The 24,848-nt window shown below is 50.6% G+C and overlaps 1 protein-coding gene across 2 annotated transcripts in view; it reads right to left on the bottom strand.

Annotated features, from left to right (window-relative positions):
- The window catches only part of Adcy5 (adenylate cyclase 5), a 150,545-nt gene that overhangs the window by 11,187 nt on the left and 114,510 nt on the right, over positions 1 to 24,848 (bottom strand). For both annotated transcript variants that reach the window (XM_047563470.1, XM_047563471.1), the window contains exons 9-17: positions 23,660 to 23,682; positions 22,620 to 22,764; positions 21,421 to 21,518; positions 18,144 to 18,231; positions 8,848 to 8,964; positions 8,265 to 8,429; positions 5,518 to 5,693; positions 3,905 to 3,934; positions 2,839 to 2,971 (exon numbers count right to left, since the gene is read on the bottom strand). In XM_047563470.1, coding sequence (XP_047419426.1) covers positions 2,839 to 2,971; positions 3,905 to 3,934; positions 5,518 to 5,693; positions 8,265 to 8,429; positions 8,848 to 8,964; positions 18,144 to 18,231; positions 21,421 to 21,518; positions 22,620 to 22,764; positions 23,660 to 23,682 — 975 coding nt within the window. The remainder of the gene's footprint in view (positions 1 to 2,838; positions 2,972 to 3,904; positions 3,935 to 5,517; positions 5,694 to 8,264; positions 8,430 to 8,847; positions 8,965 to 18,143; positions 18,232 to 21,420; positions 21,519 to 22,619; positions 22,765 to 23,659; positions 23,683 to 24,848) is intronic.

Below are 24,848 nucleotides of genomic sequence, written 5' to 3'. Positions count from 1 at the left end.
CTCTTTAAAGAAATTGATGATTCCTGGGCTGGAACAGGAAAAATGTCAGGTAAGCTTGAGACATCTCATTGTGCCAGGAAGTCAGGAGATGCCTAAAGAATGCTGGAGACATGTCAAATGACATGGAAGTCAGCTTGAAGAAATGCACACTAGTCAAACATTAGAATAAACAGAGTGGCAGATTATAACCCACTGGACTAAATGGGTGTCTGTGAGTCTGCACTGACATAAATAAGTGAATGATAGGCCAATGAATGGGAGGTCTCCCTAAGAACAGAGGAAGGAGGCCACAGCCTCACCGACTGGCACCTCCGTGGTGGGACTGAGAGAGGCAGGAGTCAACAATGGATGCAAAGGCTGCTGGATGGAGCTTTGCTGAGGACGGGAAGATTGCTGTAATATCCAGAGTATTTTTCCACAAAATGTCAAGAAAATATGAAGGAGAGAAAGAGGGTGTGGTGGTGGAGAAATGTGGTCGGCAGTAATTAGAGCTGCCATCAGAGTCGGCACCATCAGTGGTGGGACAGGTTAGCACAGGGAGTCCCCAGTGTGAAGCCCCAGAAGTGCCCAGCACCTCTGCCCTGGGTCTCCTTCAGGAAGGCGTTGGCCTGAGTCTGGACATGCGTCTGACAGAGAACAAGCCCTCGCAGTCTGGCAAGGAGGGAGAGACAAGGAAGGAATGAAGAGACAACTAAATGCAGAGATTGAGACAACTAAATCCTGGAGAGGATTCTGGGCTGGAATGGGGACAGCTGGCACCAGGTGAGCCGGACCTGTTTCCACTGCTGACTTCCTGATGGGGAGGTCGCAGGGTGGGGGATGCAGGTAGCATCCCCACTCTTGGAAGGGAGACACTGGAAGTATCCAGGGGTGATAGACATCATGTCAGGAAGAAACAGGAGTGAGGAAAGAATATACACACGCACAGGGGGCGGTGGGGCCATAAAATAAAAGGAGGCTAACCCAAAGGGACTGCTGGAGTTCTTTATGTTGTTCTTACACTATTTCTGTAGGTTTAAATTTTTTTTTAACTTATAAAAAAAATGGGGGAGGTGAGCCAGGGGCATGGGGAGGAAGGAGGTCGGAAGGAAAGGTGTGGAAGGGGAAGTCAGAGGTTTCCGTGGCCATCTAACACAAGCGCCTGGGGCTGAGGCCTGGTGCTTCGGAGCGGGGCTGCTGGAGGGCAGGGGAAGTCTCAATGGGGAAGGGAGTGCTGTTCCTGTCCCATGCACAGCCCTTTCAGCTGTCCAGCCTGGCAGGTCAGAGCTGGGTTGAGTGCTGGCAAGCCCTGGGCAGGCAGCGCCCGCCCTCCCCATTGGCAGGCCTCACGCCCTGGCCGGGGCTGAGAGAGCAGCTGTGGTTGGGCACAAGGGAACTAGGCGGGTGTAGCCTGGTGGATCCCCGTACTCAGGAGTTGGACAGAGACACTCCAGGGTGTGGCTGAAGGGGCTGAGGACCCAGCAGGGGCCTGGTGGCAGGCTCGCTCTCCCGAGGTCTATGTAAAACAACTGTGAGGCACATTGGCAACAATCTTGGGTGGGATTTCGGGGGACAGATGTGCATGTGAGAGAGAGGAAGAGGTGGCTTTAGGCCCCACCGTGTCTGATCAACCCTCAGGAGAGCACTGGAACCTCCCTGGGACTTCCCCAAAGAGGAGGGATGTGAGAAGGGGGACACCTGAGAGGGACAGACACATGGCTGTTCCTGGAGGTTGTTCCCAGCCCAGGACTTCAGGAGGCGTACTCCACATGGGACACTTGTGGCACCCTTCTTGGGTACCCCAGCCTCAGGGTACCTTACGACACACTTCGGAGCTAAAAGCTACAGTGCATGCAACATACCCAACAGAAGGGACAACCACATGCCCCATCTACACTTGGCACCCAACCAAAAGCCTCCTGCCCCCAGCCAAAGATCTCTACAATGGTGAGGAGTCTGGGATGGCGGAGTTCTAAGCGGGCCTTGGATGAGCTGACGTGGTCTGGAGACGGGTCAGACCAGAAGAGGCTTTGGCTAAGCCTTGCGGTGGCGGGGCTAGATTCAAAGGGCCCACGGGAAAGCTGGCCTTGTTTTGCAAGTGCCCTAGAATGTCCTCTCCAGGCTCTTCTGCGGTGGCTCGTCAGGGAACAGAAGGTCTTAGGACTGTGGCTACCAAGAGCACCACCTCTGCCTGGCCTGTGGGCATCCTTTCCTGCAGGTGGACACTGTCCTCAGAGAGCAGGGACACAGCCTGGATATTCAAGTGCAGGTTGCATTTCTGCCTCCAGTGCACCCAACACCAGTCAGAGCCATGGCCCCTGGTCACCCCACCACCTCTGCCCTGAGCCCAGCTGGGCTTCCTGTTGATTCCTTTGGTTCTTCCTCCTACGGAGGAGTCTCTGCCCAGCTGTGGTCACTTCAAGCCTGCACAGGAGCCTCTGGTGGCAGCTCCCACAAGCAGCCCAGGATCCTGCTAGCCCCTACTCTACTTGCCTCCTGCCCCTCCTCCTCCCACGCCTGGACACTGCTGCTCCCGCTCCATGCTGTGCTGCCCCGCCTGCCGGTGTCCCTGCTACACACACATAGAACTGCTCTGGCAGCACGGGCCGAGTGCAAGGCATACCTCCTGGGCTCAGAGTCCCTGCACTGTTGCGGGTGGGTTTGTCTGGAATATGCTCCAGGGCTTTGCCTCTCAGCCCTGGAAAGCAAGCAGCAGATCCCAGGACATGGGGCAGTGGTTATTTGGGATGAGACCTGAGAGGACACCTCATCAGTGCAGGGTTAAGGTCCAGGCCAGCCCAGTGAGTGCTGTGAGGTCCAGCCGCCTCCCCACCCAGCTGCAGCCCCAGGGCCACCCACCTGCAGCTTCCAGAGGAAGTCAAGGCGGGCGGTGGACTCCACCTGCTGGGCGTGCAGGTACAGGGCCAGCACGAAGACTGAAATGATGATGGGCGTCACCACCTTCAGTGCCACCTTGGTTGCATGCTCAGGGCTGCAGATTGAGGAAGACAGGCCTGTGACCGCCCTGGCACTCACAGCAGGCTCTGAAGACCCCCAGACCTTCTTCTTCCCAGCACAGTTGCCACTCAAACTCTGCCTGAGGTGAACCTCTTCCCGGAAGCCTTCCGTGGCAGCTCAGGCAGCTGTTACCCGTCTCCTGGCACCTTACGCCCCCATCACTCAAGTTCATCCCCTGGTCACCTCAGGCAGCATGGATGTCTGCTCTTTCTCAGAGGACGAGGCAGGACAGTGTGCACAGGAACAAGGGAGCTAGGCAGCACCTACTCACCCTGTCTCTGGGTTACCTTGGCCAGACTCTTTAAGTTTCCTCTTCTGTAACAGGGGACAAGAATACCACACTGCAAGGTGGTGGGCAGGACTGAAGATTCTGTAGAGGAGGTGCTCAGGGCAGCACCCTACACACTGGGCCTTGCCAAACTGCTGGCTACTGTTTCCAATTACATTTCTGCCAACATTGACACATACACTCAATAGAAGCTGCCGTTCCAAACCCTGCTCCTTGCACCAGCACAGAGCCAGAGGCTGATGTGCCCAGAGCCTCCCGTCAGCAGCCCTGTGCAGACCTCACCTTTGCTCTGTGCAGAGGGAAGCAGGTGCCAGTTCCTGCTCTGTCTGGGAGTCTCAGGTGTGCTCCTGGGGAAGGGCCTGAGGCTAGAAGCTTTAAAATGAGGTCTTGGGTCCTGATAACCCTGGCACTGGGGCTATGGGTCACCAGGATGGTGAGTAAAGAAGGGGTCTATCCCACCTGGGCCGCTTGCTCCCCCCAGGGGCCTCCCTGCTCACTCCAGGCTCCTCCACCCCCACCTTGCTGCCAAGACCCCTCCCATCTGGGTCCCAGTTGCCAGTCTCTGTTGCTCTGTGCTAAGGGCCCGGAGGGCCTATCAAAGGAAGGTTGTCAACTCACCACTGGGAGGTCCCGTTGTTGCTGAAGTCTCTGTGAAGGGAAGTGGGGGGACATTGTTCAGGTCTGCTCTTTGGTGTAAAGTGGCCTCCAGGCCTGTCATCCCATGGCCTACTCTGCTGGCCTCCCGCACACCCTGCTCTTCTGCTCTACCTGTCTGTCCCCCAGAACTGCTCTGCAACCCTCAATAGTGCTGCTCCTCTTTCCCCAACCCCAGCACCCAAGGGTATCCCAGCAGGGAGGCTTATGCACAGGCCAGCCCCAGCCAGCATCTGGTCACTGTGATCACAAACTACCTGGTTCTTACTCCATCTGCCCACCCCACCCTGCCTATCCACCTGGACAGACACCTGTCCACCCGTCTGCCCCAGCTCTGTGCTAACATCCAGAGGGAACAGGGGGGAAGTCCTATACCTGCACTGTCCTATGTGGTAGCTGCTGGCCATGTGTGTCTACTGACCCTTGAAATGGAACTCACACAAGTTAAAATGTGCTGTAAATGAAAATATACATCAGGCCATGAAGAGTGTGGAAAGGTAAAGTATTTCTCTAATACTTTTTAATTGATTACATGTTAAAATGATCGTATTTTGGGTTTATTGGCTAAATAAATTGCTTTTAAATTGTACTTTTTGCCGGTTTTATACAGCTACTAGAAAATTTTAAATTACATTTGTGGCTTGCATTATTTGTCTATTGAATAGAGTTGCCCTAGAGCCAAACTAGGGGCTCCCAAAAGAGAAATGATCTTAGGGCTCTGCTGCCAACCTCAGCAGTGGGAGAGGAGAGGCTGGGAGTGGAAGCAGGAAACAAAAAGAGGCCAAGACAGCCAGCTCTCATCCTGACCCAAGGTAAAAAGGGTCTGCACTCCCTGCCCTCCCCCAGCCTGCAGCCTGCACTGTTCCTGATGGCACAGCATTTTCCTGTCATCTGTCCATAGTCTCAAACACCCACAAGGAAGTTCTTGCTTGAATCTGACTTAGATCCTTCATTGCAACTTCATTTTCTCAGGGGTTCCCTTTCACAAGGGAAAGGGGTTGTTGGTCCTATCCTGATTGTACCTCCATTGCCTGGCTCAGTGCCTGCACCTGGTAGGCCCTCAATACATATTTCTGAATGAGTTGAGCAAATGTATGGCTGTCTGGCTGGACCCCTTCCTCTTAGAGAAAGTGCAGCGTGCTGTGTTTCCTCAGGAGACACAGACTGGTCACTTACATTGTTTTTGCACTACTTGGTGTGTGTGTGTAGAGGTGGTGATGGGAAGAAAAGGGTACTACATACCAGGCACTTCGTTTTATTTTGTTACTATGGTATCACGCCCATTTTACAGGGAAAAAAATGCATTTCAGGAAAATAACCAAATGTGTATCTGATGCTGACATCCAAACTCAGTTGGACCCAAAGCCAGAGGCCTTTCCCTTCTTGGAGTCATCTCCCTTGGAAATCTGACCTCTGGATGACCAGGCTGACTGTGGGCCAGACAGCATGGGACAGCAGTGCTCAGGAGCTAGGCACCCTCCCTGTAGGGTCCCTGCAATGCCAGACCCCAGACTTCTGCACTTTCTGCCTCCCTGTGGGGCATGGGCACTGTGGGTGGTGAAGGAGGTACCACATACATGGCGTTGGCGGTAACCAGCAGGTCGGCATTGTCAAAGAGTGTGACACCAGGCACCTCGACGACGAGCACATAGATGAGCTCGATGGCCAGCATGAGTGCCAGCTTGCCGATGCAACTGATCTGCAGGAACACGGAGCAGGCCAGCAGGCTGAGCAGCACGCTGTAGGTGAAGTACTGCCGAGAGAGGGCGGTGTCAGCTCCCGGCCCCGCCCCGGCCCCGCCCCCAGCATCCGGCCCGCCCCGCCCACTTTTGGAAAAGCTTCTGCAGACCTGGCTAGGGCTCCAGGCTCACGCTGACCTGGGCTCATCCCTGATACACTACGGACTGGTTGTGTACTTCAGACTGTGTAATCTGCCCCACTAAAGCCTGCTTCCCCATCTGCAGAACTTTCTATATTGGGGCTCGCAGTGCCTGCTGCATGCAATGAAGCCCCGTGGGGCTGTGTCCGAGACCTTCAATAACTGGGGAGCAGCTCACAATAACTTCAATAACTGTGAGGTTCCCTGCAGCTCTGAAACCCACAGCAGGAAAAAGGGGAAGTGTTTCATAACCTGGAGGGCAACAACCGAACTTCCTCATTTGCTGGCGAAACCCAAACTAACTGATGCAATGCCAATCACCAGCCACATCCAGCTCTTGGTGACTGTTCAGGCATTTGGCTGCTGAAGTATGGCTGTGTTCCACTATCAGGTCTGCCCCAGACTGCTGGGCACGGGAAGCAGCCTTCTTAAATCTGGGAAAAATCTGCAGTCTAAAAGACATTGACCCTCAGCACTTGAGATGAAGGATTGTGCCCTGTACTATTTACTTTGTGGAAGTCCCTCCTTGTCTTTGAGTTGATTTCCTTGTTAAACAACCAAGGGGCAAACCAGCTGATCTCAGCAGCCCCTCTCTGCTGTGGTCCCCTGACGCTTCTCCTAGCCATGTCAGCATCTATGATCCTGTTCTTTCTTTTAAATTTAGCACTATTATTTCTGAGTCAGCTTCAAGACTCTTCCTATTTCCACACTGCCTCTGCCTTGGGCTGGGGGCCAAGTGGGGGTAGCTGGCAGTGGGGGTAGCCCAGGCTGGGCCCTCTGCCTCCCCAGGCTTTCAGGAGCTAAGTGAGCCACTGCTGAGGGTCCCCTGGTGATAAGACTGGGACAGGGGTAGCCTCAAGTCACCCCCAATAACTGGGCAGAGGAGAGTGTAGGAAAGCAAGCTCAGATAATTCAGCCCAGTGTTCCAGCTTGGGGGAGGAAAAAAGGGCCTTCTCCAGCCAGCCTGAACTCCTATGCAGAAGCTGGGTCCTGGGCAGCAGGAGGCCAAGGCTTAATGCTGTTCCCACCCCGATCCTGAAGGACCTGGAGTCTGTAGGGAGTGGCTGACTCAGCTAGGAATACTGGTGAGGGCTGAAGACTGGGACCAACCATCTGCAACACGGAAAAACTGGGACACCAGTGCCCCCACCCCCATTCCTAGCTTCTCCGACCACCTAGTGGCAAACAGGCAAATACAACCTCTGCTCCTCAGGAAGCACAAACGCTGCTTCCCTGGGCTCCCAGCCAGACATGAGAGGGAATGGAGCACAGGAGGGGAGGCCTGGCTACCTGCCCAGCGTGGCTGCAGAGGGGAAGGAGAGCTGGTCTTGGGCCCAGGATGGGAAAAAGCGCCTTTCTGGGTGGCCATCAGCTGAGCCCAGCTCCTCGCTGGACTTTCCTTGACTCAACAGTGCAACAAGGAGATGGTCAGGCTCCTTCCCAGGGTGGGGGAGAGAGGCCACTACTGTGACAGCCCATGCCCCTCCGCTGCAGTTCTGGGCCCTTTGGGAATTGCAGTAAAGCAGAAGAGCAAGATCTTCTGTCATTGCCTTACAGGTTTCCTGTGAGTGCCCTGCAGGGAGCTGGGAGGTGGCAAAGGTCACCGCACAGAACAAACGTTTCCAGACAGGCAGGAAGCCTGGGCCTGCTGCTTGGGGCAAACTGCTTGCAGAGAAGCACAGCAATGCCATCACATGCCATTCTCTCAGTAAGAGCCTTGGTGCTATTTATTTTAAATCCAGATGCCTGTAGCTACAAAATTTCTCTTGGGGGTGGTGAAAGTGTTCCCAAAGAGGACATCCACACTGACTTGTGAACACATTGAAAACTATTGTTGCACACTCTGAACAGGTGGTTTGTGGTCATGGCTTGGGATTGGGTTCCCTTTGCTCCCCTCCATGCTTCCTGACCCTAGCAGCTGGGGGATCAAGTGGACTCTCCTGAGGAAGGGTCAGGTCTGCCACATGGGCAGAGGGTCCAGGAAGTTTTACTCTCAGGAGCATGAACTCCCAACACCAGACAACTTGTGTGAGAGCTCAGACTCTGCTGCCTACTAGCTCAGTGATCTTGGGCAAGTAATTTAACCTCTCTATGCTTCAGGTTCTTCATCTCTACAAAAGAGCTAAGATAGTACCTGTGGCATAGGGTTGTGAGGATTTACTGAGCAGATGTATGTAAGGCACTTAACAGAGCACCTGGCCCATGGTAAGCATGCTATGAACGATAGCTACGTCAGTACTGCTGTGGTTATACCGAGGAGGCTGCCCTTGTTCACCAGTGTTGGGCACGTGGGTGTTGATGAAGCTGGGGCAGGCAGTCTCCAGAATGGCAGTGAGCTGGTGGGCCCCGACCTCACCTCAGACTGTCCAGGGAAGTCGAGGGCAGAGTGGGGTAAGGCAGGAGCGGCTGCATCTGCTCCCCCGCCCAGCCCTGCTGGCTCAGTACCTCAGGAAAGTTGCAGTTGGGCCAGTGGCTGCCGCAGAAGCTGCGATCGTTGCCCAGGCTGTAGTTGAAGGCTGACTCCAGCACGTGGCATGCATTAACCTGGCTGGTGCTGATGTTGTGCTCTTCTGCCAGGCAGCCCACCAGGTCCTCGGAGTTACACGTGAACTGGGCGGGGCAGAGGGCAGTAAGGAGTGGTCAGCCCCCAGGATCCAGAGCCACCCTGCACCCTGTCTCAGGTACGGCCTCCCTTCTACTGGGGAGAAAGTTGAGCCTAGAAGAGGCTGAGGACCTGGCAGGTCTGTCCAGTCCCCTGGCTAGGAAGGCGAGACCAGGATGCCTTCCTGAGATGGGGTCCTAAGTCTGCTTTGGGGACATTCCCTGTGCTCTTCAGTCTTGAGAGTAAGGAACTAAAAGCCAGCATGAGAGCTAATTTAGGAGACAAATCTGATCCCAGACCCGGAGTGAGACACAAATAGGGATTTCTGGGTGTATGCTCCCCCAGGTCATGGGGTTGGGCACAGAGCTCTGCTGGGTTTGACCCCATGGGGCTGGGGAGGCACTGGGAGGATGTGGAGCCACCCACCAGGTTGACAAAAGCCGATAGGAACACCAGGGTGATGGTGAACACACCAACCAGGGTACTGTTCATCTTGGACCGCACGATCTTCCTGGAGAGGATCTGCAGTGGGGTGGGGAAGAGCTGGGCGAGGGAGAGACAGAAGAGCATTCAGCAAGGACCCTGACGACGGCAGTGGAGGCCCAGTGGACCCACCCGTGCTTCCAGTGTAGCTCCCCTGGCCTTTCTGACCCCCTCCCAGCCTGCCAGGCTCCAGCCTCACACCACTGCATCCTGCTTCCAGGGCAACAGCAGCACAGACTCTGGGCTGCCAGGAGTGAGTGTGCCTGGGAAGCCCACGGCGAGAGGCTGGATGGAAGACGTGACACCATCTTGACCCAACAAGGAGGGCTGACAAGCCCATTTCCCCAGAGAGTGAGTTCTGGCTGGGCCTCGGGAGTTAGAGCCAGGGGTGGTGGGTGGCAGTGGAGGACACATGGAGGGGCCCTACTTCCCTGGGGAGGGTTGGGAAGGCTTCCTGGAAGAAGCAGGGACTTGCAGAAAAGACCTGGTATCTGGAGGAAGGGGCTGGGCTTGTGAGAAGCAGCAAAGCAGCATGGGAACAAGAGGGCGAGGCCTGGACACCAGCACTGAGTCAGCTTTTCTTCAGCATGAAGCTCCTCCGATCAGCCGTTCCCCTCACCCAGCCCTTCCTATATATTCTTCAACTAGACACACCATTCAAAGACCCTCTGCGGCTTTGGTGATTAAATGATCAACCTTCTAAGTCTCTTTTCTGCCACCAAATCTGACACATTGGGCCTCATACGCCACGTTCTCCTCCCACACGACCTATGCTAACGAAGGGGTTGACAGAGAAGCAGAGCCCCGTATGTGGGCTCCTCCACCCCTGCCTGCCCTGCCTCTTCTTGGCGAGTCCTGTCTGCTGCCAACATTCCAGGTGTCCTAAGAAACCTCCAAGAAGAGAGGATGGTGGAAAAAGCACAGGGTTGGGAGGTGGGAAGCCTGGGTTCTAGATGCGGCTTTTCCTGTATGGCCCTGAGCAAGCCACATCCCCTCTCTGAAGTCTCCCATTTGTAGGAGCACCCTGACTTTTGCAATAAGTGAAGCAGGCAAACGACTCGACCCTGATCATGGCCCCTAACCATCCCTGCAGATACTTGCTGAGTGCCAGACCCCAAGACCCAAGTTCCTATCATTGGTCACACAGATGACTAAGTAGGTCAAGGATTCATAGCATGACCACCATGTAGCTGCTCACTCCCAATGAGGAGGTGGTGAGGGGGAGTGACTGTGTGCTTCAGTGTTTGCTCCTAGCTCAAAAAGTGCTGGGCCATTGACCAGATGTTCCTCTGCCACAAGCCAACCCATTTATATGTACAGCATCCATGTGGACCCTTCGCATTGTCCCCTGGGACTTCAGGGGTAAAGGGAATACAAATGTGCTGTTGCCCATGCTGTTGTCTGTGCCAGGAGTAACAGCCTTTTATCTCTGACCTAGGAGTCTCATATCTTCTGCAAGCATCCACAAAACATTTACAAGCTAACTTATCAGCTTGTATGTAGGGTAAAATTAGACCTCAGACCTTCCCAGTTCCTGGTAAGGAAGGGCCCTGCTCACCCCTGGGTCTTGGGCTCTGGGCTGGCTGTGCGTGTAGGGAAGCATACAACTTTCCCACTCCAGAATCCTCCTCTACCTTCCAGCAAGGCCACTTCCAATTCAGCAGAGGGAAAGAGGGGACCACAGGGAAGGGCAGATCATGGAGAGGGCTGTAGCAGAGGTCTAGCAGACAGATAGACTCTAAGTTGAGAGAGGGAGACCTGGACCTCCATCTCCCTTGCAAGGCAGCCTCCCAGTATTTTCAAAGACTAGTGAGCCTGTGGCATTGTTCCCCAAAACACTACCTTCTGGGATAATACAGGACACATTCTGACTAAACCCTCTCAGGGGCAGAAGGAAAGATAGGCGTGATGTGCTGAGCATAAGTTTGGATTAAAGTCCTGCCTAACAACAACAGAGATAAATCAGACAGAGTGCGAGTCCAGAAATAAACCCTTACATTTATGGCCAATTGATTTTGATGACAGTGCCAAGACAATTCAATGAGGAATAGGTCTTTCGACCAAAGGTGCTGGGTCAAATGAATATTCACATGCAAAATAATGAAGTTGGGTCCCTACCTCACACCATAAACAAAAATTACCTCAAAATGAACCAGAGGCCTAAATATAAGTATTGAAACTATAAAATCCTAGAAGAAAGTATGCATGTAGATAATAACTTTGGATTAGGCAATGTTTTCTTGGAGATGGCATCAGAGACCCAGGCAAAAAGAAAAAAAGATAGATAAACTGAACTTCACCAAAATTTAAAAATTTGTGCAACAAATCAACACCAAGAAAGTAAAAAAACTATTGCCAAGGACGTGAAGAAATTGGAACCTTTGTGGATTACTGTTGTGAATGTAAAATAATGCAGCTCTTGTGGAAGATGGTATTATGGTTTTTTAAAATATTAAAGATAGAATTATCATAAGACCCCACAATTCCACCTTCTGGGTATATAGCCCAAATAACTGAAGGCAGAGACATGCACTAATATCTGTACACCTATGTTTATAGCAGTTCTATTCATAATAGCCTGAAAATGAGAACTACTCATATGTCTATCAATTGATAAGGTATAAACAAAATGTGATAAAGTCATCAACAGAATATTACTGAGTCATAAAAAGAAATGAAGTGCTGTTACATGGTAGAATATGGATGAAGCTTGAAATTATTATGCTAAGTGAAATAAGTCAGTCTCAAAAGGTCACATATTATATGATTCCACTTATATGAGACATGGATAATATGCAAATGCATAGAGAGAGAAAGTAGATCAGTGATTGTCATGGGCTGTGGTGAGCAGGTAACAAGGAAAGACTGCTAAAGAGTATGTATGGGTTTTCTTTGAGATGATGATACTGTCCTGTAATTAGTGGTAACAGTTGCACAACTTTGTGAATATACTTAAAACTAGTAAATTACAAGTTCTCCACCTTTACAAGGGTGAATTTTATGATGTGTCAATTTATATCTCAATAAATCTTTTTTTTTTTTTTTAATCCTGCTCAAATTGGTACAACCACTCTGGAAAGCAGTGTGGAGATTCCTCAAAAGACTGGGAACGAACCCATCATATGACCCAGCTATCCTACTCCTTGGTATTTATACAAAAGAACTAAAATCAGCATACTATACGGATACAACCACCTCAATATTTATAGCAGCACAATTCACAATAGCCAAATTATGGAAACAGCCCAGGTGTCCCTCAATAGAGGACTGGATAAAGAAAATGCAGTTTCTGTACACAATGGAGTTATACTCGGTCATAAAGAAGAATGAAATTATGACATTTGCTGGTAAATGAATGGTACTGTAGAACATCATGTTGAGTGAAATAAGCCTAACTCATGAAGTCAAGGGCTGAATGTCCTCTCTCATATGTGGAATCCAGAGGGAAAGAAGAATTTAAAAAAGGGGGGATCTCAGAATCTCATTAAAATAGAAGGGAGAACAGTGGAATAGAGAAAGAGAACTTCAAGAGAGGGAGGAGGGATAGGAAATAGGAGGAAGAGCAGAATGGAATTAGCCAAACTATGTTATGTGCACGTATGAATTTATCATAACGAATTTCATTTTTATGTATCACTATAATGCACCAACTAAAAACAAAAATTTAAAAAAATCCTGCTCAGTCTCTCACTAGCTGTGTGGTCCTGAGGATATTATGAATTGCTCTGAGCCTCAGTTTCCTTATCAGTAAGAGAGAATATTTATCTCCCAGAGTGGTTATGAAGACTGTGAAGTGGTACATTTGAAAATGCTCTGTACGCTGTTAAATGCAATAGAAAGGAAGTAAATGTTTGCTTTTTTTTTTTTTTCCTGTGGTGGTGCCAGGGATGAGCCCAGGGCCTCTACCACTGAGCCCCATCCCCAGCCCAGTATTTGCATTTTTAAAAGCTATGTTGCCGAACAGAAAGTTCTTGTTTTCCATTAAGGGAATCCGGGTGATGGAGAAAGTGTTTTGGCTCTAGGTAAGGATCTTACTCTGAAATGGCATGACAGATTGTTTCAGATCTTTGGTTGTTTAAAGTGTTGACATTTCGTTTCCCACCCCACCTCCATCCCATGTTGCTTAAACTGTTTCAGTTCTGGTCACCAGAGGAGCTTCCTTCATGATTCGCACCATGAGTGTAGTGGATGACTCAAGTGAAGGTTGTTAGTAAATGCCAGAACTTTCTTGATAAAAGGTGGTTGGGAAAGAGGACAGGTACGCTTGGTTTCTGGTGAATGTGGGACCAGGAGCCCCACAAAGACCATGCAGAGGCCAGGGGAAGGACTGCAGGCTATTTTTTTTTTTTTTTTTTTTTTTTTTTATAAAAGGAGCTAAGATTGGCACTGTGACCCATGAGTGTAACCTCAGTGACTCAGAAGGCTGAGGCAGGAGGGTTCCAAGTTCGAACTTGGCCTATGCAACTTAGGAAGACCCTGTTTCAAAGTAAAAAAATAAAAGAATCAGGAATGAGGTTCAGAGGTAGAGCACCCCTGAGTTCAATCCTCAGTGGGAGTTTGGGAAGCAGCTAATGAATGGCCGAGTCTTCATGCCTTGGCTTGCTGCAAGCCAGCTTCCTTTGGCACCCTGCAAAAAGACCTATCCTAGATTTGGTAGGAAGCCAAGAACAGAAGTCTAGAGACATCCTGCCCCAGCATTGGTTCACACAGTCTCATCTGTAATTGGAAGATTCATATGTATGTGAACCCCAAATCCCAATTTGCTAATCCCAGTGTGCATCTTAAGATCCTTTAGCGGACAGAGCCTCTTTATGAAGGATCGCCATGGCTATAATCAGATCTTGGACTGCATCATCACAGCAGACGATTGTACACAGAATGCCGGCTCACAACTGGAGCTCAGAAAAAGAAGCACACTTTTTAAAGTAAGTTTAGAATCAGTACATTGAAATTATTCACCATGAACAGTGGGAATGTGGATATAATGAATAGACCATGACTGAGGTAAGGGACAGTTTAGACACTGGCTTCTCTTGAGTGTCCTAGGAAAAGTGACCTTGCTGGGCCCTGTGATATGGGGCCAGGGGATTACAGAGATGAAAGAAGATGATGAAATCGGGTGGCAAAATATTTAAGAAAACAGCTTCTTTGACAAGGAGCTAACAAAAGGCAGTAGCTCTTACTTTGGGAACATTTTTTAAAAGATATGAAGACCTCAGAGGCCAGAAAAGCAGGCAAAAGCTGCACACCATTGCTCTCATCACTTGGCCTTTCAGGAGTTAAACGGACATACTAACCAAGGCAGTGTCCTGGAGGGGAAGGATCTTGGGCTGTGAGGTTAAGAAATACATGGTTTATGAGTCTGGAGATGTGGCTTTGGTGGTAAAGCATATCTAGCATGTGTGAGGCCCTGGGCTCTAACCCCAGCATCACACACACACACACACACACACACACACACACACACACCACAGCTGTGTAGCCAATTGCCCCTACAGGGTTCCATGTCCTGCTGGAAAGACAGGCTGACCTTCTGCGTAAGGATGTGCTGATGAGCCACAGGGAAAGCATGAGGCCCAGACCAGAGTGTGGGGAGAGTAGTGAGCTGCCCTCTCTGCCCACTGGGTAGGTATAAACCTGGTCTGCTTCACAGGTAATGTAGACCAGCGGAGAGGCTGGAGCTGGGCAAGAAGGGAAGGGGCTGTACTTGGGAGACATGAGTGAACCCACTGTCCCTGGAGGTGATCAAGCACAGGCTGATCCATGCCTGTAAGGTTAAATTAAAGGACTGCAGCCTCAGGTGTGTGGCTTGGCTCCATTACTGCTCAGGCTCCTTCCCATCTCAGATTCTCTGAGTCCATGAACACGTGATGGTGAGGAAGGATTTAATCTGGTGGTTCTTGGTCTGTGGTCAGCACAGACATGGAGGAAGGGGACGAGGGCCTTAACGCAGACATACAACTTGCCCTCACGACTGCAATCAATGAATGAAAGGGTGGACTCCGGGTTCCCATCCTTCAGCCAAGGCATCCTAGAGGCGCAGGGTTCCAAAGGCACACAGTGGAATGAGAAGTGAGGACAGGACTTGGGGTCAAGGTGAAGATCAGGGCATGGGGTCAGCCTCACTGAGAAGTCTGGGGTTCGTGAGAACTGCACCAGGCCAGGTCAGGAGATTTCACAGGGCCAAGATGGAAGGGCCCTCTGAGCACTAGTGAGGAGAAGGGAGAACCTTCCGCTCCTCCCACGCAGGGAAGACTGGGTCCATACTGTCTCCATGCATATCTCTGTGAAAAGATCAAAATATGGACAGCTTAAGGAAGCAGCTTGAGTTGCTCGAGGAAAATGGAAAAGCAAATGAGACAGAGAAAGCAACTGTGTCTGACAACTGTATGGTTTCTGATGAGCAGAGCCCGAGCCTGGAGTAGCTGAGGGATTACGCGTCTCACCGGCACACCCTGGGTCCTCAGAGACTGTGGAGTGAGATGGAGAACGTCTGCATTCTGTTAAAGGGCGAATGCTTTTCAAAGGTAATGCAGCATGACGCTGACTGCAGCCCCGCCGGCTGCGTCAATACCTGACAAGGTGAAACAATAAACATTTAGTCTGTCCACCTTCATTCATTTGGCATGAGATGGTGCTCAGCAACAGGTTAGTCCTGCATCCCTCAAAGGGTGGGTTAATAACCTGCTGCATACAAGCCAAAAGGTAAAACGGCCCCTTTCATGTCTTAATGTACAAACAGTTTGGCCCACAACAAGAGGGAAGGAAGGAGAACAAGGAATTGGAAAAGCAGTTCACGTTATAAACAAATTTTCGGGTCGTGTTCTGCTTTCCAGGAGGGGGACAAATTCTAAGAAGTTGGCTAATCCAGGGGCTGATGGCAAGAATGCGAGGGTGGGGCTAGCGTCTATTTGACATGTCAGCTGCTAGCCTGGAGATGTGATAACCAGGGGGCACTTTCTAAACACCTTCTTTACCGAAGCCCTCCATTTACAAGGTGGAGGAAGCAGCTCCCTGGAAGACTGGTGTGTGGGGGACAGTGTTTCTGTGGACGGGCAGCAAGAAGTGAACCCGAGGCCTCCTCAGAACAGTCAGAAAATTCACCGGGCCCAATAAGGGAACTGAGAACAAGCTTACTGAATTGGGCACTGGGAACAAAATAGTGAAATTCACAGTACAAAAGGAAGCAGAGCTGATTTCCTTAAACCATCTTGAACAGTAGGAGAAAGAACTCACTAGACCAGCGTACTAACTCAAAAAGGCCAGGGCAGTCAGTGTCAGGCAGGGAAGTGGGCCTCCTGCCCTGCTCACCCAGAGACATGCACCGATCAGGGCACACACAGGGAATGGAATCAGGATGGACTCAGATTTTCCAAGGCCACCAACGAGGAAAGAGGATATTTAGGTTCTAGCTAAAAATTGGTGGCCTACATACAGCTTTGATTCTGATTTGAACAGGCCAATTATGTATCTTAAACAAACAAATGACTTTGTCTCAGTCCATAACTTAATTTTAAAAAGAAAAATTTTTTTCAGGATTCTGGGGGAAAGAAACTTTAAAGAGAACATTTTAGTTATAGTGTGCTTTTTTTTTTAGGTTACTGTGACTTTTTTATTGTGGTAAAAATATAAATAACATAAAATTTGCCATTTTAGCCATTTTTAAGTGTGCCACTCAGCGGCATTAGTTACATTTACAATATTGTGCAAACATCATTCTCTATTTTGAAAACCTTTTATCATTTCTAGTAGAAATTCTGTACCCATTAAACAATAAGTTCCCATTCTCTCTTCTGCCAGGTGCTGGTCACCTCTAATCTACTTTCTGTGTCTGTGAATTTGCCTATTCTAGATATTTCAGATTAATGGAATCATATAACACGTGACCTTGTGCTGAAGTAATGTTCTCAAGGTCATTCCTTTTTGCAACTACAGACTCCACATTGTCTATCAATTCACCTGCTGATGGCCACTTGGGCTGCTTTTGCCTTTTGTGACTCTATGGTAACCTTTTACAGGCACAGGATGAAGAAAGTAGAACTGTCCACTAGGGAGAAAGCAGGCCGGGGAGGCTTGACAACAGCGAGACCAAAGGCAGGAAGTGGCTGAATGCAGAGTGGGGTAGGTCGCAGGAGACCACTGCACTGAGGAAGGAGAAATGAAGGGTCACCCCTGCAATGCAGCCAGCCACTTCCAGGCTTCTCAAACAAATATGCTGAGTGACCCTAGCGGCCCTGCCCATCCCTGGTCTTCCACCTCCACACCCGTCAGGGGGAAGATTCCCAAGGTCCCTTCCACTTCTGACCATCAGTCCACCAAGGCCTTGACCATGAGGTGGCTATGCAGTTAACCAATTAATGAAGGACTCTGGAGGGTGGAGAGAGAACAGGAACTTTGGAGTTGACAAAGATCCAATTTCCCCAGGAGAACATGGCACTCACTGCCGAGTGTGCAATGCGAAGGCAGGGCCTGACCCCAGCAGCCCCAAGGGCTTAGCTCATGGTAAGTGTCAGGGTGAGTGAGGGTTGTGTCGGGGTGGAATAGGAGGCCTGGCGGGCGCTGGAGAGGGTGCATCTCTGCTGTTAGAGAGTTTATTTACTCCTTGGTAAAAAAACAAGGGAAAGGCTGGGTGGACTAGGTAATCAGGAAGCTGAATGATTCCAAGAACAGACCAGAATGGCCTGTGGTCAAGTCCCACTGAGAGACAGAGGGGACACAACATGCCCAAGGGAAATAATTATGGAAGAAGGGAGCCAGGTTCCAGGTCCTGAGCTCATGTTGCTCACTGAGCTAGCGATGTGGCCTGTCTGGAACTCTGAGCCCTTCTAGGGTCATGCGCTTCATCTGGACCCCAATCCCTCATCTCTGAGATCCTCCCCAGGGCAAACCACAGCACCCAGGAACTGAAGGCAGTGTCACAGGTAGTGTCCAGGGTGTATCCAGGAAGGTCTCTTCCAGCGAGTGCTTAATGACCACTGCTCTGTGCCAGGCTTGTGAGGTGCCCTCCCAACACCCTTCTGATCCCGAGAAGTGGCCACGACAGCATCTTCTTGTTGCAAAGATTCCTGAGGGCTGAGCCTGCCAATAAGAATGAGGCTCACCTCCAGCCTAGCTCGCTGCCAATGCCAGTCATGGTGGTGGCCCAGCACCATTCCGTCCCCCCCATGCCAAGCACATTACTTGGTCATACTTGGGAGGATGGAGAAGAAGGTGCTGGCCCAGGTGTCAGCTGGACTCACCTTCACGCAGGAGTAGATCACAGACACAAATACCACCAGGGTCAGCAGCAGGAAACAGGTCAGGTAGAAACTCAGCATGAACACGGAGCTGGGGAAGAAAGGGGTGAGGGGGAAGCCACGTCCAGGTGCTGGGCCTGAGCCTCCCTGGGGCCTGCCTGGCACACAGGCCACAGGTCCCCAGGGCCCATCCTCACAGCTCCGGGGCCTGAGGCTCTGAAAGCCGAGAGAGAACCTGAAGTTGCTTCATTTCCCCAAAGCCCCCTGCTCTTCCCTCCCGCTCCCTGAGGGGGCTCACACAGCCTAAAGGCCCCTCGGCACACTGGACCATGATGGTCTGGCTCCTGTCCTTCTGTCCCATCCACTGTCCCCTTCCTGGGGGTGGGGGGGACAGCAACCCACAGAGAGCTGGATGGAAAGCCAGGTGCCACCTGGAAAATACTGTGTCCAATTTTTTAGCTGTTCACGGGAGTGCTCCACTTAGCTTGGAAGAACCACTTTAAAAATCACCTGGTCATTCCCTCCACATCACCACTGGTGGCTTGACAAATAACCGCAAGGACAGAAAGTGGATTTGACAAATGGCCTTTGTTTATATAAATGCATGTGTCAGCAGGCCCAGCCAGCCACTCCGAGAAATAGGGCTGATACATACATTCAGAATGACAGTCCCTAAGTCCTGTCCCCTTCCTACTGACCAATGCCAGGCGCCCCCCATAAGTCCTGCTCAGTTTCTGCTGCCACCCCCACCATTCCCAGCCAGCTCAACAAGAAGAGTGCACAGGTGTCCCTGCCCCTCCTCTCCCAGGCAGATCACAGGCCACCATTGGTGGAAATCCTCAGACAAACGAGCTGCAAGGCACTTTCCTTCCATTGTCTCCTGGGGCAGAGGCTAGCCAGGGGCATCACTACTGTGCCACCAAGAGCTGGTCAAGGAAGGAGAGTGGCCTGGGAATGCCAGACGTTGCTGGTGAGTTTTGGGCCAGTGAGGCCCGGGGAAGGAGACAGCCCTGGAGGACACAGGCAGCACCTTTGTTCAGGATTCCACAGAAGCAGCACTTAGTGGACTTCAATGAATGGAACGAGGAAGAAGATAAATCTTTTAAAGTGGCTTTTCAGGTTTTCCCTAGAGAGGGGATGGTTAGAGACAACCTCTGTCAATGCCTTAGCCACTTGGAGCTATGGCCAGAGGAGGGAACGAACCCACGGCAGACAGAGCAGGAACTGGGATGGCCCAGGCCACACTGCAGAGAAAGAAAAGTGGCAAAGAGGCAGGATTATGCACTCGGCTAAGGGACTGCCAGCTGCAGTGGGACAGAAGGCCTTGCTTGCTTGTTGATTCCTGTGGCTCCACTTCAATACAAAAAATGGAGTTCTATGGCAATATGGACCCACAGTCGCACCAACCCTGCACAGCCTCGGCGCCCATGGAGTGGGTTTAGCTGCACAACCAGGTAGAGCCCACGCCAGCGTCTGGTCATTACCTGTGGTGTCCTGATAGAGTCACAGTAGATACAAATGTATGGGGTATCTTTTCAACAATAAATGTCATCAAAATAAAAGGTGTTAAGTAAAAAAGGCATGTCGATGTCATGTGCCTCCTGACACCGTGCACTGAAAGGATACATGGCCACCCCCATGAGAGTCTTATCAAAGCACACAGCCCCGGTCTGATCAGGAGAACATCAGATACACCCACACTGCAACACTCTACAAATTAACTGTCCAGGACTCATCAACAGTGCCACGGTCATGAAAGACAAGCAAAGGAACTATCAGATTGGAAGGGACAAAGCAGATATGATGACTAAATGCAGGGTGGGATCCTGACCTGGCTCCTGGATCAGGAAAAGGGCCTCGGGGGAAACGGACAAGATGAGAAGGTGGTCTGCGGGTTAGTGAACTGTATCATTCCTGCGTGTGTTTCTTGGTTTTGATCACTGAGCTGTGGCTCTGGAAATTGTCAACCGTAGGGGAAACTGGATAAGAGAGACACAGAGGCTCTGCACTACCTCTGCAACTTCTCAGAAGTCTACCATTATTTCAAAATGAAATAGAGTGTGTTGACTGTGGGGACTCTTTAGATGAAGTGAGTCTTAAAAGATACAGCCACTTGCAACCAGTGGATCTCAGGTAGATCCCAGATAGGAATAAAGTAGAGTAGAGACACTTTGGGGGACTACTTTGGAAACTGGAACATGGACTGGGAGCAGGGTTAGTAGAGAATTGATGTTAATTTTCAGGAAGAAAATGTCCTTTAAATGGAGGTCAATCGAGAATTTTAGGGACAAAATATTCTTAAATTTACTTTAAAAAAATCAGGAAAAGCCAGGCACAGTGGTGCAACCTGTAATCCCAGTGGCTCAGGAGACTGAGGCAAGAGGATTGAAAATTTAAGGACAGCCTCAGCAAATTAGTGAGACTCTAAACAACTTAGTGAGACCCTGTCTCAAAATAAAAAAATAGAAAAGGGCTAGGGATGTAGCTCAGTGGTATAGCACCCCTGGGTTCAATGCCCAGTACACTCCCCACCAAAATCAGGAAAACTAATCAAAACAAATATTGCAAAATATTAACATAGCTAGGGGATGAGTGTTGATTATATTACGTTTCTATATGTTTGAATGATTTTACATACATAAGACGTAAAAAAATGTATATATACATATATATATACCCACATACATATGTATATATACACATACACATACATATAGATTTCTCTCCTAACATGACTCCATATAAAAGACAATCTACTAAACTTCATTTCTGAAAGCCCACTACTTCAAAGTGATTCCTGCAGAAACCATAGGCTCTCACGGTGATACCAAGAGTCCTCAGAAAAGTTCAGGAGTGCCTCTTTGTGACAAGCCTTCAGAACCTGAATTATTCCAGTCTTTGAAATACCTATAGTAGTAAGAAAACTTTGTCTTTTGAAGATATATGGATTTTTTTTTTTTTTCAATATTCAAAGGTCACACAGGAGCCAGTCTTGCAGATACTTTGGGTGGTTCAGCTGGGAAGCAGAGGTGTGTGCTAAATGGCATGGGACGATAGGTAGTGGACGGGGGTCTCTCCTGCAGCTGAACAGTGCCTAGTGAGAAGTGTCCCACCCAGGCACGAGCATTTCACCCTGGCTTCCTGGTCTACCAAGGACACGTGGAGAAACCTCTCCCTGCCCGAACAGGTCAGCCCAGGCTCCCTACTCTGTTCTTCTAAATGACCAGCTCTCCCATCCCGCAGCCATAGGAGAGAGCCCAGGAGGCATGGGGATACTTACTGGGGCACAATGGCGATCTGGACGAAGCAGATGAAGAGGAAAACGAGCGAGGCACAGGCCACATAGGCACCAAATCGATCATCCACCTGCTTGGAGTACTGAGAGAAGACGCACAGAGTGAGGGGCGGAGGACCTCCCACCCCAGCCAGGTTGATCCCAGAGAGCCTAGGGAGACCTGAGACCCAGAGCTAGACTTAGATCACAAGAAACCCGTGCAAAGCCCTTCAAGAGGGTGCCCGGAGGAGGGCAGTTGAGAGGGACTTGGAATTGGGTCAGACAAACCTTATGCAGGCCGGGCCACTGTCAGTAGTTCATCATGATCACAACTGTCAATTCCTGGGCACCACCTGCATCACCATCAGTCATACTCACAACAGCCTCAGAAGTAGGCATAGGACTGTTGCTACTCCTACTTCTGAGATGAGCGTCTTGGACCTCAAAAGCTTCTTTGACTTGCCCAAGGTCACTCCAAGGTCCAGACTCCTAGCCCCAGCTCCTCCCATGACACCACCCAGCTGCACGCATGGAGGTCAGTGTTGCATGGTCAACCAGAGCAGGCGATGCGGTAGTCAGGTTGGTTTACTTCCCTTTCCAAAAAAGAGTTTTTCTCTGATAATCAGGTTTCCTCCTTCAATGCTGACAGGAGTTCACCCACGTCCTTGTGAAGTGAAAACTGGGGAGAGCCTGCAATGTGGTGCAGAGAGATCTGCCTGGCCTGGAGTCAGGCTGTGGCTCTGGTCCGACTTCACTGGGAGGCTCAGCGCTTTCTCATTCAGAGCCCAGGAGATGGGACAGAGGGATCTTGACTGCCCCTTCCAACTTTCAGGCCTGTAGGCTCCAGTGTGCCCCAAGCTGGGTGGCCAAATGATAACAGCAATAATAATACCAACAGCGACCAAAGTTTATTGAACATCCTCTAGGTGGTAGTTATTATTTTATGTGTTTTACACCAAGAGAACTCATTTAATCCTGAGGTAGGTATGTTAAATATCTATTTCTAGATGAGGAAACAGAGATTCAATAAGGTTAATTTATCCCTTCTAACCAAGGAAGTCTCTCTAGAACTCCCTGGGCAGCACAGTATCACATATGAGGAAACTGAGGCACCAAGAAGCTGCTCCTTCCATGGTGCTGGGGGCAGGAGGAAGTGTCCTACTGCCTCCCTCATCCTGGCTCTGCACCCCGCCCAGGTGCCATACCTTCTTCTCTAAATCAGGTTCCCTGAAGGTCAAGAGGAACTTCCGGACATGCTCAGATCGCAGCCTGTCGATGCTCCTGGCGTCAATGGCCCGGCCCAGAAACTCATCCACTTCATCCTCAGGGTTTGCACTTTCTTGGGCATTCCTGGGGAGCAGGAGGCACAGACCCAGATGGGATGACCATCAGGGGCACCCTCAGAGGACTAGTTCTGCATATCTCCTTGGAATGACAGAGAGACCAGGCAGTGGCCATGGCCAGCCTTGACCAGGTCAGGGACACAAGGACTAAAGCCAGGTGAGCCCCTACTCTTAACAAATGCACATGCAGAGAGAGCCCCGGAGGCTCAGGCCTGCTGCTGGAGGGCCTCACTGGCAAGATGACATGGTGTGTGATAATATTGTGAATATTACAGAATATTTTGTTGTTTTCTCCATAGGCAGCTGTCTCTGCTCTTTATCCAGCCATCTCCTCATCCTGAAATGAAGGCAGAGATGGGAAGGTGGGACTCCCACCACAGGGACTGTGGTCCATTTAATCCCTTTAACTAGACTCGGGACCCTCTTGTGAAGCGGGTTTCATGGTATTTGCTGAATTTAAAAACCCTATTTCTAGGGTGAAACCTGGTCCTTGAGTGGGATTTCTGACAGTTCTGAGAACTGGGAATTGAAGGAGTGCAAGGAGGGCATTCTCTCAGGACACTGAGTGTGGCTGAACCCTGCTAAGCATGTGCACACACGTGTGCTTGTGTGTACATACACGTGTATATGCACTTTTGTGTGTGTGTGTGTGTGTGTATAGTGAAAATGAAACAGGCTGCACTAAGGCCCAGACCTCTGCCAGGTGGGCTGGTCCCCTGGGCTGCCCTGGCCCATGTGGGGCCGCCGCTGACCACCTGTTTGTTATGGTGGGCTCCTTTCACTCTCAGCTAAGACTGTCTGTGGGACCACGTTCCATGATGGTGGGGAGTCAAGTGGGAAGGCAGATTCGGAACTATTTCCCAGATGGTGGTGTCAGGAATAAAGAAAGGCTTATTACTCACTTGTCCTTTGGGTCTTCAAAGCCCTAAAAGAGGATAGAGAGAGGGAGAGAGAGAGAGGGAGGGAGGGAAAGAAGGAGAGGGGCAGAGAGAGAGAGAGAGAGAGAGAGAGAGAGAGAGAGAGGGAGAGAGAGAGAGAGAAAGTGTGAGAACAGAGAGTACACAGGGAGCAAGCTGGGCCTGCAAGGAGGTGGCCAGTCCCTGCTCATTGCGGTCTCTCAAAGTGCTGGACACAGAAGTCTGCACCTTCCGTCCCTCCCTTCCTCCTTCCCTCCCTCCCTATGTTGGTGAACACAGAGGGGTTCTTCTGAGGCATGGGTCCATGCGAGATGCTGGGGACACTGATTCCATTCCATCCACTGTGAAGTCCCTGCCTCTAAGCTCTTCCTGACCCCCACTGGATTCCTTCCCATATCCCCAAGCCTTTACACCCTCCTCACACACACTCCCCCCACAAAGCACCCAAAAACCCACCGGAGTTCACAGGTTCTCCACTTAAAAGTTTCAACTCCAACTACCTGCAACTGTTTTTTTTTGTTGTTGTTGTTTTGTTTTTTGTTTGTTTTTTTGGTGTCGTGGAACCAATGTATTCCTGCCAGACTGCAGTCGGTCGGGACTCTGGAGGTAAGGAACACCTGCATGGACTTGACTGCTGTTCTGAGCATTTCTGCAGGGCAGAGGGGAGGGGACTGGCCTTTACTGATCACCAAACTCAAAGCCTATTTAGCCTAAGAATTCCCCAAAAACATGTCAGGGTCTAACCGGCTGTGGTAGAATGGAGGGTCCCTACACTGTGAAGGGGGCAGAATCCAGAAGGTAGTGGAGGTGACAAACTGTCCCCAGACCTGAAGTTCCAGATAAGGCTCAGGCTACCAGGACAGGGACAGGGAATGATCCCTTGTCTCTGTGGTCCAGTGTGGAACACTACTGTATCAAAAGGGATTCAGCACATGTTACCTGAACCAAAATCCAAATGGATCTCACTTCATCCCACTGAGGATATGGTTTGGAAATACAAAAAGAGGGACTGCTCTTCTCCAGGAGCCAGAGCTGCCAGGCACTGAAATGTGGCATCTGTGCAGCATCAAGGCGCTGTGCCTTCTACTCCATCCCAACCAAGGGCCCCGAGCCGCAGCAGTGCTGGGGGAGGGGTGCTCCCAGCTCAGCTCAGATGGCCTGCCAGTTGTCTGCT

The sequence above is a fragment of the Sciurus carolinensis genome, chromosome 9, assembly GCF_902686445.1.
Source record: "Sciurus carolinensis chromosome 9, mSciCar1.2, whole genome shotgun sequence".
In the NCBI taxonomy this organism is placed as follows: Eukaryota; Metazoa; Chordata; class Mammalia; order Rodentia; family Sciuridae; genus Sciurus; species Sciurus carolinensis.
The sequence above is the reverse complement of the archived record's forward strand: the minus strand, read 5'-3'. Positions and strand labels throughout refer to the sequence as shown.